This window comes from Budorcas taxicolor, chromosome 4, assembly GCF_023091745.1.
Source record: "Budorcas taxicolor isolate Tak-1 chromosome 4, Takin1.1, whole genome shotgun sequence".
Lineage (NCBI taxonomy): Eukaryota > Metazoa > Chordata > Mammalia > Artiodactyla > Bovidae > Budorcas > Budorcas taxicolor.
This window is the reverse complement of record NC_068913.1, coordinates 74199704-74219756: the sequence shown is the minus strand read 5'-3', so window position 1 is coordinate 74219756 and position 20053 is coordinate 74199704. Positions and strand designations below refer to the sequence as shown.

The following is a 20053-nucleotide window of genomic DNA, read 5'->3' as shown; positions in this document are numbered from 1 at the left end:
TGGCAACCCACTCCAGTGTTCTTGCCTGGAGGATCCCAGGGACAGGGGAGCCTGGTGGGCTGCCGTCTATGGGGTCGCACAGAGTTGGACACGACTGAAGCAACTTAGCAGATGCTAAGTTAATTACAAGAAGATAAATACTGCATGATTCTACTTATATGAAGCATTTAAAATAGTCAAACTCATAGAAACAGAAAGTAGAATGGTAGTTGCCAGGGCCACTGAGGAGGAAATGGAGAGCTGTTTACTGGTAGAGATTTTCAGTCATGTGAGAGGAAAAGTTTTGGAGATCTGCTATGAGGCACTGTAGATGCTTTTAACAATAGTGTACACTGTACACTTGGGCAGGAAGATATCAGGTTGTGTTTTTACTACAATAAAAACACTAGGGAAAAAATAAAACCCTCCATATGGGCCAAAGGACTCATATCTCTAATCTACCTTGATGATGACTGTGGTACTTGAAAACAGGAATCAACTTCCTGAATCAAACACAAAGCAAGTAATATATAGTTGATTCGATATAAGACAACAGGAAATACTAGAATTTTTCTCACAATTCAGGACTTTTATTTTGAGGTTTGGGGGATCCAAAACAACTTGAGAGGGAAGTTTATACAGGAGAGGAAAACAATGACCCCAGTGAGAACCCAGTCCACCACATGAGCAAGCCCTGTCCCACACAGAGCAGGTGCTCCAGTATTTGTTAAATGTTGGTGACTCATTCAATTTTTCTGTGCAACCTCCACAGCAAATACTGTGAATCTTGCTTATTGTTACATTTCTTAAAACAATAAGAAATTGTTGAAATTCAAAGAACTCTGCGTGATAGAAACTGCAGGAAACAAAACCAAACCAGAAAATCTCACGTCTGAATTGCTTCAAACTGTTAAACTGGGTGAAAAACAAAGCTGTGAAGTAAAGAAAACTGCTTCCTGAATCACCTGAGTGAAACTCCAAGATCCAGCTCCCTTACCTTCCTGACAAGTGTGTTTTTACCAACACACTCTTTGCCTGCACTAAACTGTTCTTGCATAAAAAGGAGCTGAGTGATTTTGGAGACAGGATTGTTTTGCCTGAATCATCCAGATAACTGGAACAACTCAACTTCTAAGAACAATCCGGCCGAGGCTGTCCTGCCTAGTAAGTGCCCGCTGTCCTCTTCAGGCCATATCCGAGTCACATCCAGCTTAAACTGGAGATGACAATGTCGCCTAGGAAGGAAACACGCCGTTATTGTTAAGTGAAATGGTCAACTCCAAATGCGCTCAGGTCCTGAAATTCACTGCTGATGTCCAAAGGCGCTTTCGCAGCTTGGTTTTTCGAAGTCTCCTTTCCCTGAGAGCATCACAGGGCTGCCCGAAGGCATTTGGCCCCTTCCCCCAATACCACACTTTGCTTCCAGCCCCGTAGGCCTGTCCAATAGAGTTGTTTCAAATACAAAACGTAGCAGAGGATGCTCGAGCAGGAAGAGAAAAAGAACACCCGGCGAAATGGGTCGGTGTTGGAACGTGCCATTCGTTTTGAAGGGAGGAGAATCCCAGGTGTGAATTGCATCCGAGCGTGAAGTCATTTACCAGACCTCGGGTTCTTCAGGGCCTGAGAAGAGAAAACACCCACGACCCGGCGGAGCGCAGGAAGGGGCGGAGGCCGGAAGCGGAGCCCGGCGCGGGCGGCGGCCCCAGGCGCGTACCCCGCGGGCCAGGGTGGTGCGGCCCTGGGCGGTCCCCGCGGGCAGGCGGGGAGGCGGGAGGCGCTGGGCGGCGGCGCAGAGTGCAGCATGGCGTATCCCGGGCATCCTGGCGCCGGCGGCGGCTACTACGCAGGCGGGGTGAGTGCTGCCCGCGCGGGCTCGTGGCCGGGGCGCGATCCCTGGACGCCCGGGGCTCCGAGAAGCCACAAGGGTCGTATCGCCCGGGGAGGTTCCCGGGCGCCCCCGCCCTGCCCGCCGCCTCGCCCAGCGCCCCCGCCGGCCGGCCTCGGTCTCCGGCGACCTCCTTCCTCCTGTCCCTTCTTCCTCCCGGGTTGCTGCTTGGGGCCGGGACGCGCGTAGTTTAACCCAAGAAGCCCACTCTGTGCCTCCCGGATCCGCGGCGTGAAATCGTGCAAAAGGGGTGTTGCCTTCCGCTCCGCCTTCCCTAAGAGCACCAGCCATTTTACTCTAGAATGGTCCTGCGCTCCACCTCTCTCTCTCTCCGAAATTGAGAAAAACGGGGAAAGTCCGCTGGGGTCGGAGACTTCCGGCAGGAAGGCAGCCTGGCCCTCAGTCTGGGACGGGCATCCTTTTGGGAACTGTTTCCTAAAGAGAATATTCCCTATCCGTGACACACCTCACCCTCCCGAGGCTACACCTGTCTCAGAACGCTTTAAAAATACCTTAAACGCTAGGAAAAATTACGCAAGACAATTCTGAGCCCTGCTGGTAAGTTGCATGGCCAGGTTGCATTCGTCTCAGTAAACTGCAGGTTAATGGAGATTTGCAGAGGTTACTTCATTTATACTGATGTCATTGCCAAGACAACTCATTTTGATCCTAGCTGCGGGTTTTAAAATTATAACGGGTGAGCATGGGAGAAAGGGGAGGAGTGATTGCGCGTAGAGAGTTAAGGGAGGTGGGGGGGAGGGGAGCAAACGACTGGTGAAAGAATAAAACTTGGTCATCGGATTTATTCATTTGTTCCCTGTCTTACAGTATGGAGGGGCTCCCGGAGGGCCTGCGTTTCCCGGACAAACTCAGGATCCGCTGTATGGTTACTTTGCTGCTGTAGCTGGACAGGTTAGCTCTTCCCTTTAACATTAAAGGAATTTCAGATTGTACATTTGTATTAACCTTTGTTACAGTCACACGGAAAAACGACTGTTCCTCTGGAAAAGAATTCCTTTGCTTCTGCTCCAGAAAAAAGAGAGAGAGAGAGAAGGAAGTTCATGGGCAGTTATTTATTTTTGAATATTCAGAACAAACTGGGACAACGTGTTACTCATGCTTATGTTCAATTCAGAACTAAACTTGTGATTGAATTAGGGTCAGATTGAACACAATAAACTAGTGTAAATATGCTTTGAAGATATGTAAGGTAGAAAGATGTCTTTAGAACTGTCAATTGTCAGGATCCAGACAGTGAATTTCCAGAGAAGAAATTCCAGGTCGACTGAACTTTAAACCTTTCTTTGTACAATTAGAATCATGTAGTACCAGTAATTCTGTAGCCAGATTCTGAGGGACATTTTCTTTGCATTGAGTTTGACTGTTAATTACCCCTTTAGGAAATGGGTACTCCAGGTAAAAACCCACTAGCTTCAAAATAAGAAAGGTACTTTCTTCTTGCTATCAGGAAGTTAATCTTGTGGTCAGTTTAGTTTTTCTTAGCTGCGGATGCTATTACTAGGTCAGCCCTTCCATGTCCTTGTTAGGTGTTGTGGTCTGTTGACCCAGACAGAGAATGAATTAAGGTCAACACCCCAAGACCTTTCACTTCTTCTAGTTGTGTGACAGGTGGTAGTTCATCTTGTAGGAGGCCTTTTTCCTCAGCTCCCAGGTCACTGTATATACCATACTGCTGTTATAATCCAACATGTTCAAAGAGGACATTTGTGCTTATGAATTCAACCTAGCTTTCTTTTAATCAGAAGCTAGAAAGAGCACAGTCTTGATGTGAAAATGCCTGTAGACAGACTATTATGGGATAAAAACGTGTGACCACCTTTTAGAACAGCACTGGAAAAAGTACAGTTTGAGAAACTGAATAGAAAATTGAGTCTAAAACTGAAAGAGCTTCCCCTAAGTATCTGCTTCACCTGTTAGTGATCAGTATCTTTGAAACCACAAGACTCGGCAAAGCTCAAGTCTCTGCCCTCTTAGATCGCCAGGACCAGGAGCCATGAAAGGCACCCGCCTGCTTAGCTTTCAGCAGCCCTGGTCTGCGGCAGCATGTCCGTCGTCTTTCCCATTATTGATCCTGCCTGTCATCTAGATTGTATAATAGTCATGAACTTGAGGATTTGGGCATTTTATTTTAAAATCTAACGTGTTTCTAGTTCTGACCTAGGTCAGCCAGTGAATAGGCATGGAGAACTTGTATAATTGTATAACCAGGTATAATTGTGATCTGAAAAAAACATTCATCATATTCTAAGCAAAGGAGATCATCACAGAGGCTGCTTTTTGTGGGAACCAAACTTTTCATTTACTGATGTCATCTGTGTACCCAGCCCTCCACCCCCTCAACAGAAAAAAAAAAAAAAAGCGAGGACAAGTAATAGAACTTCTAATCAAATACATAAATAATTGTATTTTAAATTGCTTACTTTTGCAGTTTCCTAGTTCAGAGTAAGAGTAGTTAAGGATGGGAGCTAGTTGTATTTATATGTTTAAAAATATGTCTCAGTGGAAGAAACTGAATTAATCTTACTGTTTCATTAAGAAGAGGAACCGTATGCTTTAGAAGTTATGCCAAGTCTAATTCAGGAATTTATAGGAAATGACGAAAAGATATTGGTAATACCAAAGCATAGGTGTAAGCAGCTTTCAGACTTGGTAATTCTTGTGTATTGATTGTTGCAAATAAAGCCTGAAATTGAATACCCACTTTGCCTAGGTACTAAGAAAGGTATTTTTGGTATTTGTCCTTAATTATCCATTTGTGGGAGAACCTGGAACAGTTTCCTTTCTTTCTGTAACTTGTTGTTTGGGGAAGTAGAGTGAAGAAAAAGAATGCCTACTTTTGAAAGGCGTCCATTTAAAAAAAGTCTCGGGTGATAATATTCATTTTCTGTATTATTGGTACACTGAATGCTGAATGTAAACAAAGAACTGGAAGGTACAAGTCACTCTTGTAAATCCTTTTCCTGTTTTTTTTTTTTTTCCAAAAGGATGGACAAATAGATGCTGATGAACTGCAAAGATGCCTGACACAGTCGGGCATTGCTGGAGGATACAAACGTGAGTTAGCAGCCCCAGAGTGTCTCGGAAATCTCTTGCGTTGCAGATGTTACTTGTGATTTACAGCCTTCAAGGAATCTGAGAGCTTCTGAAATGGCAAAGTTAAGAATTTCAGAAGCTGAATTTATTTCTTTTGTATTTCAAAATGCTCGTTTGAAGATAGTTCTTTTTTTTATATATAAATTTATCTATTTTAACTGAATCATCCCACGCAACCCACCAGTTTAGTAGGTTTCTTGGATCTGGGTTCCGGGTGTCTGGAACCATTCAAACCAATAAGACATGTGGCCTCCTCCTCAGAAACCGAGGTAGGGTGCTGAAATGAAATCCTCCAGGTCAGGTGTCATTAATGATAGGAGCTAACATTTGCTGCTCACTGTTGGCCAGGAGCTTATTCTGGCTCGAACGTGGTGTCACTTAGGGCTTTCGGTGGCCAGTGCTTGGCACCTGGTCCCAGGGTGACCTGTTCTGCATCCCTAGTTCTGAGTAGTTGGTCCTACCCTCCCTTTTCACAAGTGCCCAGTCCCCCACCCCTAGTCCTCAAGGAGCCAGTTATATACTCCTGCTCTCAGCTTCTGGCAGCATGAGTGCTCACCTCGACATCTCCCAGAGCTTTGCTCTTTCTACATCAGGCTAAGTAAGACGTACCCTTCCTAATTTCTAAACTCTTTGTACTCATCCTTCTTCCCGCTGCCCCCTAGTTCCTCATAGACTCCCCCTGTGCTTATACCCACTTCCTTCCTTTTGAATTCTGCACAAGCTGCAGAGAGGGAACTCTTACCAGGATGCTCATTCCTGGCAGGGGCCTTCTCATTATCCCACACATGCCACATGCTTCCCTTCAAATCCTATCTTTACCATGATAGAACAGTGTCTTGGCTGATATGCATGACCTACCACCTTCTTTGCCTGCTGTTAATTGAGACAGAATATCAAATTGAAACCTCAACTTCTTGGTCAGCTGTGAATTAAAACATTCCAACTAGGGGATTTCCTGACAGTCTGGTGGTAAGGGCTCCAGGCTTTCACTGTGGTGGACCCAGGTTCAATCCCTGTTTGGGGAAATAAGATTCCACAAGCAGTTCAGCATGGCCAAAAAACAAACAAGCAAACAAAAAAAGCCCACAAACTAGAATTCACACCTGTGGACCTGTAGTGGCTATTTTTGACTGTTTGACAGGGCATAGTTACTATGTGGTTCTCTTTTTTAAACTATCAGCATATCCATTTTTATTATCCTTTGTTTTATGAATTTAGTATCCAATCACTATTTCCTAGTTATGGAATTAAAATAGAAACCTTTTGGATTTCTGTCATTTACTCTGGTCCTAGACTAAAGAAGCCCTTTTCTCCACTAGAGATTTTTTTTTTTTTACACTGTTGTAGGCAGTACATTTAAATTGTTAATCTGAAGCAGTTGGGGCTGGTGAACAAAGGAGATCTAATAGCAGAGTTTCCACAAGTGAGCTATGTCACAATACAGACTATATTACTCTACTTCTGTTTAGGAGAAGAGGTGTGGCCAATTTTAAAATCTAACAAAGTGGGCAGTGTATTCTTGTAGAGCAGTCCCTTTAGAAACTTCCTTTGAGGAAGCCACATTTAGTAATGACCTTAGATCACCGAGTTACAGAAAGGACATACCTATCACCTGAATTCTGTGATTAACCTGCTTGCTGTCATCTCGTTGTGAAGGCTGTACACGCATGCCAAGTTGCTTCAGTCGTGTCCGACCATCTGTGATCCTATGGACTGAACCCGCCGGGCTCCTGTGTCCATAGGATTTCCCAGCCAAGAATATGGAGTGGGTTGCCATTTCCTTCTCCATGTGAGACTGTAATGACCTGCAAAACCATCCTGTTTGTGAGTGTCAGAGTTAGTGTTGTAATGGAGAAGTTATGCAGCCATTGGTCTTTTTCAACCCACCTTCTAAACTAAAGATGGGGATGTGGGAGACAGTAAAACCTGTGGCATCTTCTTTTCTTGCCTGGAAAATGCCATAGACAGAGGAGCCTGGCAGGCTACAGTCCACGAGACCGCAAAGAGAAGGACAGGACTGGGCACACACAGCGCATGGTATCCTAACCAGTTTAAGAGGGAGCAGTCATGCCCAGAGGTGGTGCTGATGAGGGAAGCTGCTCTTTGAAATTATTTAAAACAGGATTAGCATTATTTAAAATAGGATTAGCATTAGTAAAAACTCTTCTGGAGGAAAAAAAGAAATGAACAGGAGTTTTCTTCACCCAAACTAATAAGATGTCAGTGTTCTAACTTTTCAGAACTGCCTGCCCAAAATAGTGAATTTTCTCTTTTGTTCCTGCCCATCTCATTCCCTCCCTTCTCAGATCAGATTTCTAACAAAGAATTCTAACCTGTCACTCTCCTGCTCTTAAAAATCGTGAGTAGCTCCATGGTGCCCATATAAAACAGAAGTTAGACGGCTTACTAGGAATTCAGTCCCAGATGCACAGCACCCCCCAACACTTTCTCCCCGCTTCTTGGCCTGTCTGGACTTCGCTGCTTCTTTCCTTGCTTGTGCAGGTCCCCAGCTTTACATGACTATCTCCAGATATCCCAAATCTTTCCTGTCATTCACAGCTTGGCTTAAATGTTACCTCTTCTATCAAGTCCTTCTTTTAACATGAAGGAGCCTCTCACACTTCAAGATCTGGTAGTTTTTGGTGTCTCCATTATGGCTTACCCTCTTCTATCCTGTAGGAAATGACAACCCGCTCCAGTATTCTTGTCTGGAGAATCCCATGGACAGAGGACCCTGGGGGTCGCAAGAATCGGACACAACTTAGTGACTAAGCCACCACCACCCTGTGCACAAGACCTCAAACGGTCAGCCAGCACAGGATCCAGCTTCACAGCTGCTGTCTCCAGAGTCCCTGGTATCCTGAGCCCTGCATACCAGGAGTACTTAGTAGGCATTTGATGAATTAATGAGTATGGAAGACTGCCTAAAATGGGGGGAAAAAAAAAATATATATATATATATATACACACACCCTTATTTGTATTTTGACTTATGAAAGATTGGTATTTACCTAAGGGATTATACATTACTTCTAATTATCAGTGTAAATCAGAAGTGTCCATTTAAACTAATGCCTGATTCCCATGGTCAGATTCTGATCTAATTGTTCTGTGGTGATGCTGACTATACTTTAACAAAAGTTGTTAAGAGAGTAGATCTTAAAAGTTCTCACCACATGCATCAAAGGTAGCTATGTGAGGTGACGCATGTGGTAATTAACCTTCTTACAGTCATTATATACATACATCAGACCATTACACTGTACACCTTAAACTTACACAGTGTTGTATGCCAATCATATCTTAGTGAAGCTAAACAATTAATAATTATTGTTCTGTAGTATAGCCCAGATATCAGGGTCTTATAATGCTTTTGGGTGATTCTTGTAAGTGCTCAGGATTGAAAACCTATGGTCTAGACTAGAGAGGCTTCTTACCTCCACACAACTTAAAAACACAACAAAGAATCAACCAACTCTTAAGTGTTAACAAAGTGTTGCCTTTTCTTACCTCCAAGAATTATCTTTGTGCATCAGATGGAGATTAAGGGACCAAAACAGAAAGAGTCTCCAACCTTTTATTTCAGGGTTCTAAGCTATGCCAAACGCATGAATCAATTCAAAGTAGAAAACCTATAGTTTGTGACATTTGGAAACATTATAGCAAGAAGAGTTAGCCTAGTGTTTTAAGTTCACTTTGGTTAAAGATTCAAATGAAGCTGGTAACAGCTGTAAATAATGCCAACTCTGTACATCTCAGCAGCCTTGTCGAGTTCATGCTGGCCTTGCCCACATGAGCCTTGTCACTCCTTCCTCCTAGTTTTACAGCTTCTTTGCACCTAACACTACTCCCTCAGTCTTGGGAAGATGCAAGGAATCCTTTATTTTTAATTTGTTGATACTTAGGTAGAGTACTTTTAGGCCATAAACCAGCAAATGTATTCTTGTTTGGTTGTCTAAGTGAGGTGTGGAAATACCCTCAGAACACCCTTGAGCCGTGAGTAAACTGAAAAGGCTTCTGAACAATGGCTTTCATTGAGTGGGTCATCGGGTCTTAGTCCAGAATGCTCTCGTTTGACTCACAATTCTAGCAAGCATATTTATCTTATTGTCTATGAAAAGAGGCCATAGGCAGTTTGAGGTAGGAGGTGACCATTCAGTGTCTGACATTAAAGGGAAAAGAAAGAAACAAATGATCTACACAGAGCTAGCAAAACCAACTGAAGTCAATTGTGCGTAGGAACAAAGCAACTGGATTCACCCATTCACCGTGGTAGATATAATACATTGTGGTTCATTATGGTGGATTGAACTCTATTACAGTTTCAAAGGCAAAAAAGGATATAATACTTTTTATGAACTATGTTATAGAAAACTGTAAGCCTGTGCAAAAATAGAGATAATTATACAATGAACTCCCCTGTACTCATCCGTCAGCATCAACAGTTATCAATGTGTTGCCCTTCTTGTTTTATCTATAAACCTAGCCATTTTCTTTTAAAGCAGATTCCAGATCTCTTAACATTATTCTATCTATAGATAACTTCAGTGCATGTTTTTCTTAAAGGTAAGGACACATTTATCCCCCAGCTTAAAAGCCATGAATCACACCTAAAAATATTAACAGTACTAGGCCATGCTTTAAAAAAAAAAAAAAGATTTCTATTAAATTTTTTAAAATCAAATTTGGGTTCTGTAAGGAGTTCTATCTGGAAAATAAGCCTACTTCAAAGCTCCATGAATTTAGTTTCACATAAATTGAGCAGCATGTAAGAATAAAAGTGTATAAATAATCACATTACTATTAATTTGAATGTATCCAATGTAATGTGAATTTTTGAAATTGTATTAATATGTATGTACTTTTCTTGATTTAATAGCTTTTAACCTGGAGACTTGCCGGCTTATGGTTTCAATGCTGGATGTATCCTTTACCTTGATGGCAGTCTAGAGTATTTTATTCTGGATTTAAAAAAAAAAAAAACCTTGAAGGAATTTGTCTAAGAACTAATATTCAGTAAACACAAAGTGACAAATGACCACAGAAAAGTTTTCCAAAATCATTAACTTTTAAGATGTCACTTGGTGTGAGAAAGGAAGTTTAATAAGCAGAACATTTGTTATTTAAGAATTTGAGGAAGCATCATAAACAAACAAGTGTAGAAACCAGAGCAGTCAAGGCGACTTTTTTGCTGTGACATTGATTACCCTGCATGAGTCACACTGACCTTCAAGCAATGGGATTTTTCATATCACAGTTGTTAGACTAGTTTAGTTACTGCTGATGGTTATCGTGCCTTCATCCCACCTCATTTTCCAAAAGCAATAACAGTGGGTCTGGGAGGCCTTACCGTGGGAATATTAGGGCTAAAGAGGACCCTGGACAGAAGGGTGAGCAGCATAGCCTGGACCACTCAGAAAGTGCAGACCACTTTGGTTGTTACAGGTAGCTCACAATGGCTTTTTAATTTCCTTGTAGTCACTCATATAGATGATCTCTTTTTCTCACGGAAGATACGTACTCAGAGCTTTTTCTCCATAGGCCTTTATTTTTATATCATTAGAATATCTTTTTGTCCTGTCATGCCTAAAAGAATGTACAATATTTTTTTCAGCAGAAAGGACGTTAAATTCCCTTATCCTTGATCTTTGATATAATCATTAGAAAATGTTGTAAAATAAAGATGCTTTAATCCTTGATTACAGTTCAGAGAGACATGTCAGGCACAATGGGTTTCAATGAATTTAAAGAACTCTGGGCTGTACTGAACGGCTGGAGACAGCACTTTATCAGCTTTGACAGTGATAGGAGTGGGACAGTGGATCCCCAAGAACTGCAGAAGGCCCTGACGACAATGGGTGGGTATGACTGACTCCATCTCTGTTCACTAGTAGCTTTTTGCTTTTGTTTTTTTGTTTAATTTATAAAACTAAGCATTACATTTCTATTTATAGAAATAGCACCTATTCACAATTTAAATGAGCCCTCTCCTAAAAAATTGGGCTTAAAATTATTTTTAATGTTTTTTTATAAATCCTTGAAATTGGAATATTTTTTCTTCTTCTTTTTTTGCTGGATGATTTTTCTTCCTTTCAGGATTTAGGTTGAGTCCCCAGGCTGTGAATTCAATTGCAAAACGATACAGTACCAATGGAAAGATCACCTTTGATGATTACATCGCCTGTTGCGTCAAGCTGCGAGCTCTAACAGGTGTGTCCTTTGAGATTGCTATTAGCAGGCCTGGCAAATAATTCCGTTTCCTCAGAAATTTTTTCTCACATAGTAAGTAATCTGCCGTTAAAATGATCCAAACTAAATTCCCTGGCAGTCCAGTGGTCAGGATGGTGCTTTTACTGCCAGGACCTGGGTTTAAGCCTTGGTCAGGGAACTAAGACCTGGAGAGCTGAGTGGCTCAGGAGGGGAGAAGGAAGTCCTAACTCAACTTTAGTGTTCTATAACATAAATGAACCAGGCTAATTAGTAAATTTTTATTAGAGTATGAGCAGTATTCTGTGACTTCTCCCTGGAACGTGAACTACTTGATAAAAGTGAAATACTTGAAAAAAGTGAAATTGCCCATCAGCAGCCCTCTTTCCTAATTCCTCCTGTTGGAGAGTAATTTGAAATGGTGGTCTGTGTTTCAGATATCCTTCTCAAATGAGGCTGTATCAATAATCTCTACTTTTCTCTCTCCTCTTTTTCTTTCCTTTGTATGTTTTTTCCTGTTCCATTCCTTTCTTTAGTTTTTTTACCCTTTTTAATATATGGTATTATAATTTTTTTGCATCCTGACAAATTTGAGGGCAGATTTTTTTTTTTTAAGTAAATCCTTTTCATTTAGTAGCACAAAGCTCAAATGGGTGGAGTACTTGATCATAGCTGTTTGTCATATTAAGGACGCCATCCATCTGTGTGTGTGTGCTCAGTCATGTCCAACTCTTTGTGACGCTATGGACTGGAGTCTGCTAGGCTTCTCTGTCCATGGGATTCTCCAGGCAAGAAAACAGGAGTGGGTTCCCATTCCCTCCTCCAGGGGTTCTTCCCAACCCGGGGATCAAACCTGCGGTCTCCTGCGTTGCAGGTGGTTATGGCTGAGCCACTGGAGAAGCATCTGTTTCTTAACATATCTCTGTTATTAAGAAGTCTGAAATTCTGTACTTCCATCACAATTAAGGAATGGTCTCAGAAGTTGTACAGCTTTTACCGACTTTGGGATGAGGCCTTTTCTTCCAACTCCAGGTTGGGGAAGACAGTTGGCCAACTTCTGCTTGCTGTGTTACTTGGCTGCATATTAAATCCATTCATATTGCTACAGCTGACTTCTTTGCTTTGGCCTTTTGTCTCTGTTGGCTGGTTGTACAATTTGTTACTGCATTTGAAACTCTGCTGACATAATTAACTATTAGGATTTCAGATGTTCTAAAAAAGCTCATAAATTTTACTGTTGTGTTTTACAGACAGCTTTCGAAGACGGGATACTGCTCAGCAAGGTGTAGTGAATTTCCCATATGATGATGTAAGTCTGAGTAAATTCGTAACTGAGTAAAAGAGAGGTACAGCAATTGGGCATCCCTTTGAAGCTGGCTCTTTAGAGCATCTTAAGGATCCCAGAGCAGTTAAGGCTTACATGATCAGGAGTCACCATCCAAAATTTATTAATGTCATTTATTTGTCTTATCCATAGACCACTGTTTGTTGCATTAAACAACTGAGGTCAAGGCCCAGCTTTTCTCACTGATTAGCTGGATCACTTAGGCCGGCTTTCATTGCTCAGAGACTATTTGAGGAAAGAATAATAATGCTGTCTTCACTAGACTATTGTGAGATTTCAATAAGAAATGTCCTTGAAAAACACTACCATGCAGATGGTATATCTACTTTTGTCTCCTTTACACAAATCACCTCTGTCAATGAGAAATAACTTGCATGGTTCGAAGCTGCAGTTGGCACGTGTGTTCTTCATTGAGGACAAAAGACACAAACTTAAGTCATAATTTAAAACTGTGTTTACTGTACAGCCACACTAAATGCGTCAGGATACGGACACATAACCAGTGTGAGCATAACCACGTGCTATCTTTGTTGGCCTTGGTTGGATAGACACAGCACAGCTGGGGAGATGTTTAGGTGTGTCTCCAGTTTTTGTTCAGCCATTGATAAACCACTTTTAGAATGGACATCACTGTGACAACAAAAAGGTTTCTCCATTTCAAAATATAAACGTGCACATATTTTCAGTTTCGCAGCAGCTGCAGTTCTGAGTACACTCTTAAAAGGCTGTTGCGTAAATATGTTTACTTCTTTTGCTAAAAGGTGTGTTCCCTCAGTGTGCATTCACGTCTCAGGTAACAGTCCCGCTCTGTTTCCAAGGATGGAGAGGCAGCCTGTGGGGTGGAAAGTGCACAGGCTACGGCCTCTCACGGGGCCACTTAAAGGACATCTGTCTGAATGTCCTGACCCAAGTTCCCTTTACCCTGAAAGAGGGAGCATCAGCTGGTCCTTGCAGGAATGCTGTAGGAATTAGCAGTGTCCAGGGCCTCGCTGATGGTGGAAGAAAGCCAAAGAAAACTGAGAACAGGAGCAGAAATGATTGCTGTGTGTTGGACTGTTATTTATATTTGTGATTAGGTGCCTTTGATCATGATCACATTTAGAGTGAGATATTAATTTGGAATTTAAATAATTCTTTATGCATTAAGGTAGCATCAGCTTCCTATAAGAAGGTTTGATGTGAGGAAACCCTCTGGATTTTATATTAGAATGCTTCCTTCAAAAAATGAACTTTTCCATCCATCATTTACTCTTATTTTTAAAACTTTTTTTTTTTCTAATCCACAGTTCAAATGAATAGCAAAATGTAAGCTGCGTAGAAATAAGCAGGGGTGTGTTCCATGTTCTGGGGTCTGCAGCGTAACACTGATTTCTCTCTTGCAGTTCATCCAGTGTGTCATGAGTGTTTAAGTCAGGAGCAAGCTGTATGAACATAACCTACATTCCGACTGGAGTTCTCCTTTGCTCTTTGCCCTCAGTAATTGTGTGCAGACTTACACAGCCACCTTTCCTTAACAGCTCTTGTAAAAGTTTATTACTTTATGTATAACTGAAGTTTTTTGTTTTGATAATAAATGCTTTGAGATGATATTATGATAAGATCCAGTCTGTTAAACACCATTTAGAACTTCCTTGAGCCACTGTCAGTCAAGCCTTATTTTCTTGTTAAGCCTCTTTTATGTAAATTCAGGTGTGCCAATTGTTTAAGGCACATGATGTATTTTTCATTGTAAGATACTAAAACCTTTTCATCAGACTGCAACTGTTGTCTCCCCTCTTTTAGAAGGGCTTTTACATCAGAGTGAAAGCTTTATATGTGGAGTATTCTTATCATGTAAATGGTTTATACCCACTTGGATACAAAAAAAAAAAAAACACAAAAAACGTGGTGATCCATATCAGGATTCCCCTTGGTAGAAACTTAACACAGGCTTTAAGGATTACAGATACTCTGATGGCTCTATGAATGGACACACTTAAAAAGCTGTTGAAGGGAATTTCCTGGCTAGGAAAAGTCCTACTCAGGGTTAGGACTCCATGATTGCACTGCAGGGGGTACAGGTTCAACTCCTGGTTGGAAACCAAGCCATGTGGCCAAAAAAACCCTGTTGAATAAGTGGCAAATACTGTCACTAAGTTCCACCTTGTCATTATCCATGTAGACCTCTGTTCTGTACTGTGCTTAGTCACTCAGTCATGTCCAGCTCTGCAAGTCATGTCCTACTCTGCAACCCCATAGACTGTAGCCCACCAGGCTCCTCTGTCCGTGGGGATTCTCCAGGCAAGAATCCTGGAGTAGGTTTGCCATGCCCTCCTCCAGGGGATCTTCCCAACCCAGGGATTGAACTTGGGTCTCCCCCATTGCAGGCAGATTCTTTACCGTCTGAGCCACCAGGGAAACCCAAGAATACTGGAGTGGGTAGCCCATCCCTTCTCCAGGGGATCTTCCCAACCCAGGAATCAATCCAGGGGCTTTTGCATTTCAGGTGGATTCTATACCAGCTGAGCTACCAGGGAAGCCCATAACGATAGTTAAAAATCTTGTACATTATGAGCCACATATTTAACTATGTTAAAAAAAAAAAATCGATAGAAAAAGACTAAAAGAATATATGAAAATATTAATTGTGGGGTTTTTTTGGCTAATGGGATTCTAGATGACTTCAATTCCTTTAGTGCATGTCAGTATTTTCCAGGTTTTCTATAATGCATGCACTTTCCTTTTATAATCAGAAGATGCTAATTTTTAAAACAGTGATACATCTATTTTGATACGCCATGGGTTCACACATATTAAACAATACACACATCAGAAAGACTGGAAAGACTATACGAAAATATTGATGTGACTTCCCCTGGAAATCAGAATCATGAGTTCATTTTCTTTCTTCCTACTACTTTTCCAAATATTAAGGCGATGGCAGCCCACTCCAATACTCTTGCCTGGAAAATCCCATGGATGGAGGAGCCTGGTGGGCTGCAGTCCATGGGGTTGCTAAGAGTTGGACACGACTGAGCAACTTCACTTTCATGCATTGGAGAAGGAAATGGCAACCCACTCCAGTGTTCTTGCCTGGAGAATCCCAGGGACGGAGGAGCCTGGTGGGCTGCCGTCTATGGGGTCGCACAGAGTTGGACACGACTGAGGTGACTTAGCAGCAGCAGCAAGTATTGATACTACATTTATATTAATAGTAGACTTTTTTTTTATTTTAAATCATGTGCTTTTAAGTAAGATCTGAATTCTAATGTTGGCTATGCCTCTTACTAGACAGGTGGTTTGATCATTTTAGATCATCTCAGAGCCTTGCTGCTGCTGGTGCTAAGTCGCTTCAGTCATGTCCAACTCTGTGCAACCCCATAGACGGCAACCCACCAGGCTCCCCCGTCCTTGGGATTCTCCAGGCAAGAACACTGGAGTAGGTTGCCATTTCCTTCTCCAATGCATTAAAGTGAAAAGTGAAAGTAAAGTCACTCAGTCGTGCCCGACTCTTAGTGACCCCATGGACTGCAGCCTACCAGGCTCCTTCGTCCATGGGATTTTCCAGGCAAGAGTACTGGAGTGGGTTGCCATTGCCTTCTCAGAGCCTTAATTTCCCTATTTTTGGAAACAACGTAATGCTTACCTCATGAGGTAGTTGAATATGAAATGAATCTGAAAAAGTATTGGCATAATAAGCATCAAAACCTTTGTGTTTCTTAAATTTAAAGCTGGCCTGGTTTATTCTTTTAGGCAAAATAGTTTAACAGACAAAACAAGTTAGTCTCCCTGCCAGCAGGTCAGCTCTCAGTTTAGAGAATTACTATTCAATGATCAATTAATTGTCACGGACGAAAAAATAAAGATTTTCTAATCATCTTTAGCCTCATCCCACTAATAATTTTTTCAAATACTGTGCGCTCGCTCGCTCTCTATATATATGTATATATAAACACATTTAACATACTCTAACATGTATTTCTGTCATGTAATCACACCCAGGCTACATCTCAGAATGTGAGTCAGCCTGCTTTATACTAATTTCACGGGGAACCTAGGTTTCATTCCAGATATACTAGTAGTCTGTGAGGTCACAAAGCCTGGCTTGAGCCTGAGCTGTCCAGAAAAGAATGGATGGAGGCCCAGGAAGCAGGGAACTCACCTTCAGAGTCCCAGCACTTGTTTGCTTCACACTCATCAGGATCCTCTGGAAATCTTGGTTTAAGGCAGTGGTCCTTTCCTAGGTGACTGGAGTGGTAAGGAAGAAGGCCCTTTCTGTCCAGAGGCCATGTACCAGATTTGAATCATCCTGCTTTGGTAGGTCCTGGGGTGTGTTGCATCAGTCATGGTTCTGAGTCTGCTTTGGGTTAAGAGCTAAAGTATTATAAAACTGTGTCTCTCTGGAATATTCAATTTAGTTTTAAATTACTGATAGAGCAAGTCTCCTTATCTCCTCCACTTCTAATTTCCTTTTGAAAGCATACAGCCTGGTCTTCAGTATGTCCCACAGAAAGCTTCCTTCCCCTTGACAAATTTGATATATCTATTCTAGTCCTACAGTTAAAGCCACACTCTTCATTACAAATCAGTCTTGTGTTGTCTTACTTCTGTTTTATGCTGGGTTCTGTTTCACTCATTAGATTCACACATCCAGTGCAGCCTCGCTGCCTTCTTCAAAACTGCTTTTGGTCTATTTTTCTTCGAGCATCTAGTTGGAGCATAATGAGGCTGTGAGCTCAAACTTGAATACTTCACTCATACGGAGAATTGATTACGTTTCTCAAATCGCTCCAACTCAAGATTTAATATTGGAGATGAGAGCTTTATCCTGGTGTGTCAAGAAATTTGTGATGATTAAGTACTTACAGCTCTTTCTGAGCACTTCCAACCAATGTGGCTGCAGGAGCCCTGTGCACCCCTGGCGACAGCTGGCATAGATTTGCACCACAGCAGTCACATTTCATTAATCACAGCTTTCACTCCTGTTGAGCCAAAGAAGAGTCGACTCCACTTTAGTGTGATGTTCCAGGCGATGCCGTCAGTCCATGACATGACATGTGAGCAAACACCTCTGCTATCTCTGAGCTAGACTTTGCTTGGCTGAGTGTGTTACTGTTTCAGTGTTTATCTTAATGGATTATTATATGCCTAAAATATTTATGGACGTGAATTTGTGCAAACTCCAGTGATAGTGAAGGACAGGGAAGCCTGGTGTGCTGCAGGCCATAGGGTCACAAAGAATCAGACACGACTGAACAACTTAAGATTTAAGTAAAAGAAACAGGGCTATATGTAGTCACCATACCTTTTTTTAGTCTCATAATAAATATACAAACCCTTAGTCAATGACTTCTGGTTTTCTCACATTAAAACAGTACTTTGTGGGCTGGGATAAAAGGAAGGGAATATATGTATATTTATAGCTGATTCATGTTGCTGTACAGCAGAAACCAACACAACATTGTAAAGCAATTATCCTCCAATTAAAAACAAATTTAAAAAACAAAACAGCACTTTGACTACTTATAACTGCTTTTTCCCCCCAACAGACTAGGATCTGAAGGCAAGGAAACTGCAAGTGCCAGGGTAAAGATTGGTGGGTGAAAGGGCTGCTCAAGATACTATGAAAAGGCTGGTGGAAGAATCTTTTAGGCAGTGAATTCCTGCACCTAAACTGAACCCATCCAGGATGCAGTCTTACACAAGTGAGCTCATTAGGCCCGAGCATCACTGCCTGGGCTCTAGGACAGAATACAGTAAATGGATCCTTACTAGGCTGAAGGGAGAAAGTGTTCCTGAAATAAGGCAGGAAGATAAATAGAGAAGATTCCACCTGTCATCCAGCTGGGATAATTGCCCAACAAAGTAACCATTCAGACTCCACTAAGGGATCATGGTATTTCTCCCCATGCAGATGGTCTATTCTAGGACACCATGAAACAGAAAAGCAAGAACCGCCAGCAGTATCCCAGCAAAGCTTCTGAAAGAGAAACAGTGACTGGGAGAAAAACAGGATTAAAGGGAGTCATCATCAAAATAACATAAATCTTTTATTGAAAGTCACTTTATTGATGTTACAATGAGAATAACATAGAAAACTGTGGTACCTTATTAGCTTCAGAAGTGAATACTAATAAAATTGTGCCAGAAATTTGAACCTTAAGTTAGAGTGACCTATAAAAACAGCAAGATATTATTTACCTACAGTAAAACAACTTTGTAACTTGAACAGCCGTGACACAAATCACACTTGATCTGGAAAGCAGTTGCCATATATTTCAGTTGCTGTTTGCCAAAACCCAGTAGTAACGTTTAAAGTAGCTTAAGAACCCGAAGTGCAGGGTAGCAGAGAGAACAGAATGTTAAAATGAAGCCAAACTATATACACCTAATTATCTGATTACCGAAAGTGAAACTGTGCTGCCATTAACACCTTCCCATAAAGTGGCTTCCACTTCCTGTAGATGGGACATTACCCCTTGAAGATGACAGATGTGGAAAATACTAGTGCAGACCTACACTGGCTAACATATAACTGCTATGTTTAGGTGAAAAGCTGTTTCCAAAGGAACTTGTATTTTTGTGATGCTAAATTGGAGGGGCAAGTCTCTTCTACCAAGTTAAAAAAGGAGCACATGCTTATTATTCTGAATTAACATTTAAGCACTTTTGAAGTTAGTGTTAAAAAAAAATTGTCTTCCGTACAAAACAAAGATGTTGGGTTATTTTTTTCCCATTAAAAAGACTAGCTATAGAATCACAGTTTGATTTTGTGCTGGATTAAAAAAGAAAAGTGGGGTTTCTCATCAGGCAGTGATACAAGTGTATAATTTAGCAAGGACTCTTGTATTATCACTGAATCAATGAATTAATTTCTGTCAGCACTTTCTGTATTGTGTCATCTGGATTAATTTAGCACCGCTGTGTTTAAAGATTTGGGGGCTATTTGCATTTGTAAGGGCTTGATCATCAAAACACAAATCCATATCTGAAACTTCATAAAAGAAAAAGCTAAGCCCTAAAGTAAATATAGATTGGTATTATATGCATATGTATTTTCAACTTGAGAGGAAAACGCCCTTTTCTTCATAAACTCATAAATTCTTCAAAAAGTGTATTGATGGTTTTGTAAGCACATTATCTTAACATTTGGTAGTCTCATTGTATGCCTTTTTGTAAAAAAAAAAAAAAATACACTTTTTCTCTGGTTTTGATTTCAGGGATACCAAAATATGAAATGATGATGTCCTTAAGCCAAACTCCTGCAGCCTTTAAGCACCTCCAGATACCATACAGGTTCTGTGAGGAATGGAACAGGGACATGCCACACCAGTCACTGGCCCATTGTGACTGGACAATGAGGACTACACAGCCAATGCTCAGTAAAGCTACAAAGCACACAGATCTGCCCTAATCACACAATACACACCACCAGTGGCCAACTTGTGCTCTTCTGAGCTCTCCCTGAAGCTCTCCATCCTGCACCTTCCCAGGGCTAACTGCCCCATAACCTCCCAAGGCTCACTGTTTCTTACCTGCCCTCC

At 41.5% G+C, this 20053-nt stretch overlaps 1 protein-coding gene across 2 annotated transcripts; it reads left to right on the top strand.

Moving 5' to 3' along the window:
- Positions 1–1744: 1744 nt before the first annotated feature.
- SRI (sorcin) lies at positions 1745–14193 on the top strand. Of its 2 annotated transcripts, XM_052638726.1 has the most exons (8): positions 1745–1831; positions 2693–2776; positions 4870–4939; positions 9858–9901; positions 10689–10836; positions 11075–11188; positions 12436–12494; positions 13913–14193. In XM_052638726.1, the coding sequence occupies exons 1-8, from the start codon at positions 1781–1783 to the stop codon at positions 13937–13939; spliced, it is 597 nt and encodes a 198-aa protein (XP_052494686.1). In that variant the 5' UTR covers positions 1745–1780; the 3' UTR covers positions 13940–14193. The 2 variants fall into 2 exon arrangements, with proteins under 2 accessions (XP_052494686.1, XP_052494687.1); XM_052638727.1 differs by lacking the exon at positions 9858–9901 and having other exon boundaries at positions 10684–10836.
- The last annotated feature ends 5860 nt before the right edge of the window (positions 14194–20053 follow it).

Excerpts from the sequence above, each read along its gene's own strand:
- SRI (XM_052638726.1), top strand. The coding sequence starts at position 1,781 with ATGGCGTATCCCGGGCATCCTGGCGCCGGCGGCGGCTACTACGCAGGC. Across the intron at positions 10,837-11,074 it reads GAAGGCCCTGACGACAATGG|GATTTAGGTTGAGTCCCCAG; the intron begins GTGGGTATGACT and ends TCTTCCTTTCAG. Across the intron at positions 11,189-12,435 it reads CAAGCTGCGAGCTCTAACAG|ACAGCTTTCGAAGACGGGAT; the intron begins GTGTGTCCTTTG and ends TGTGTTTTACAG.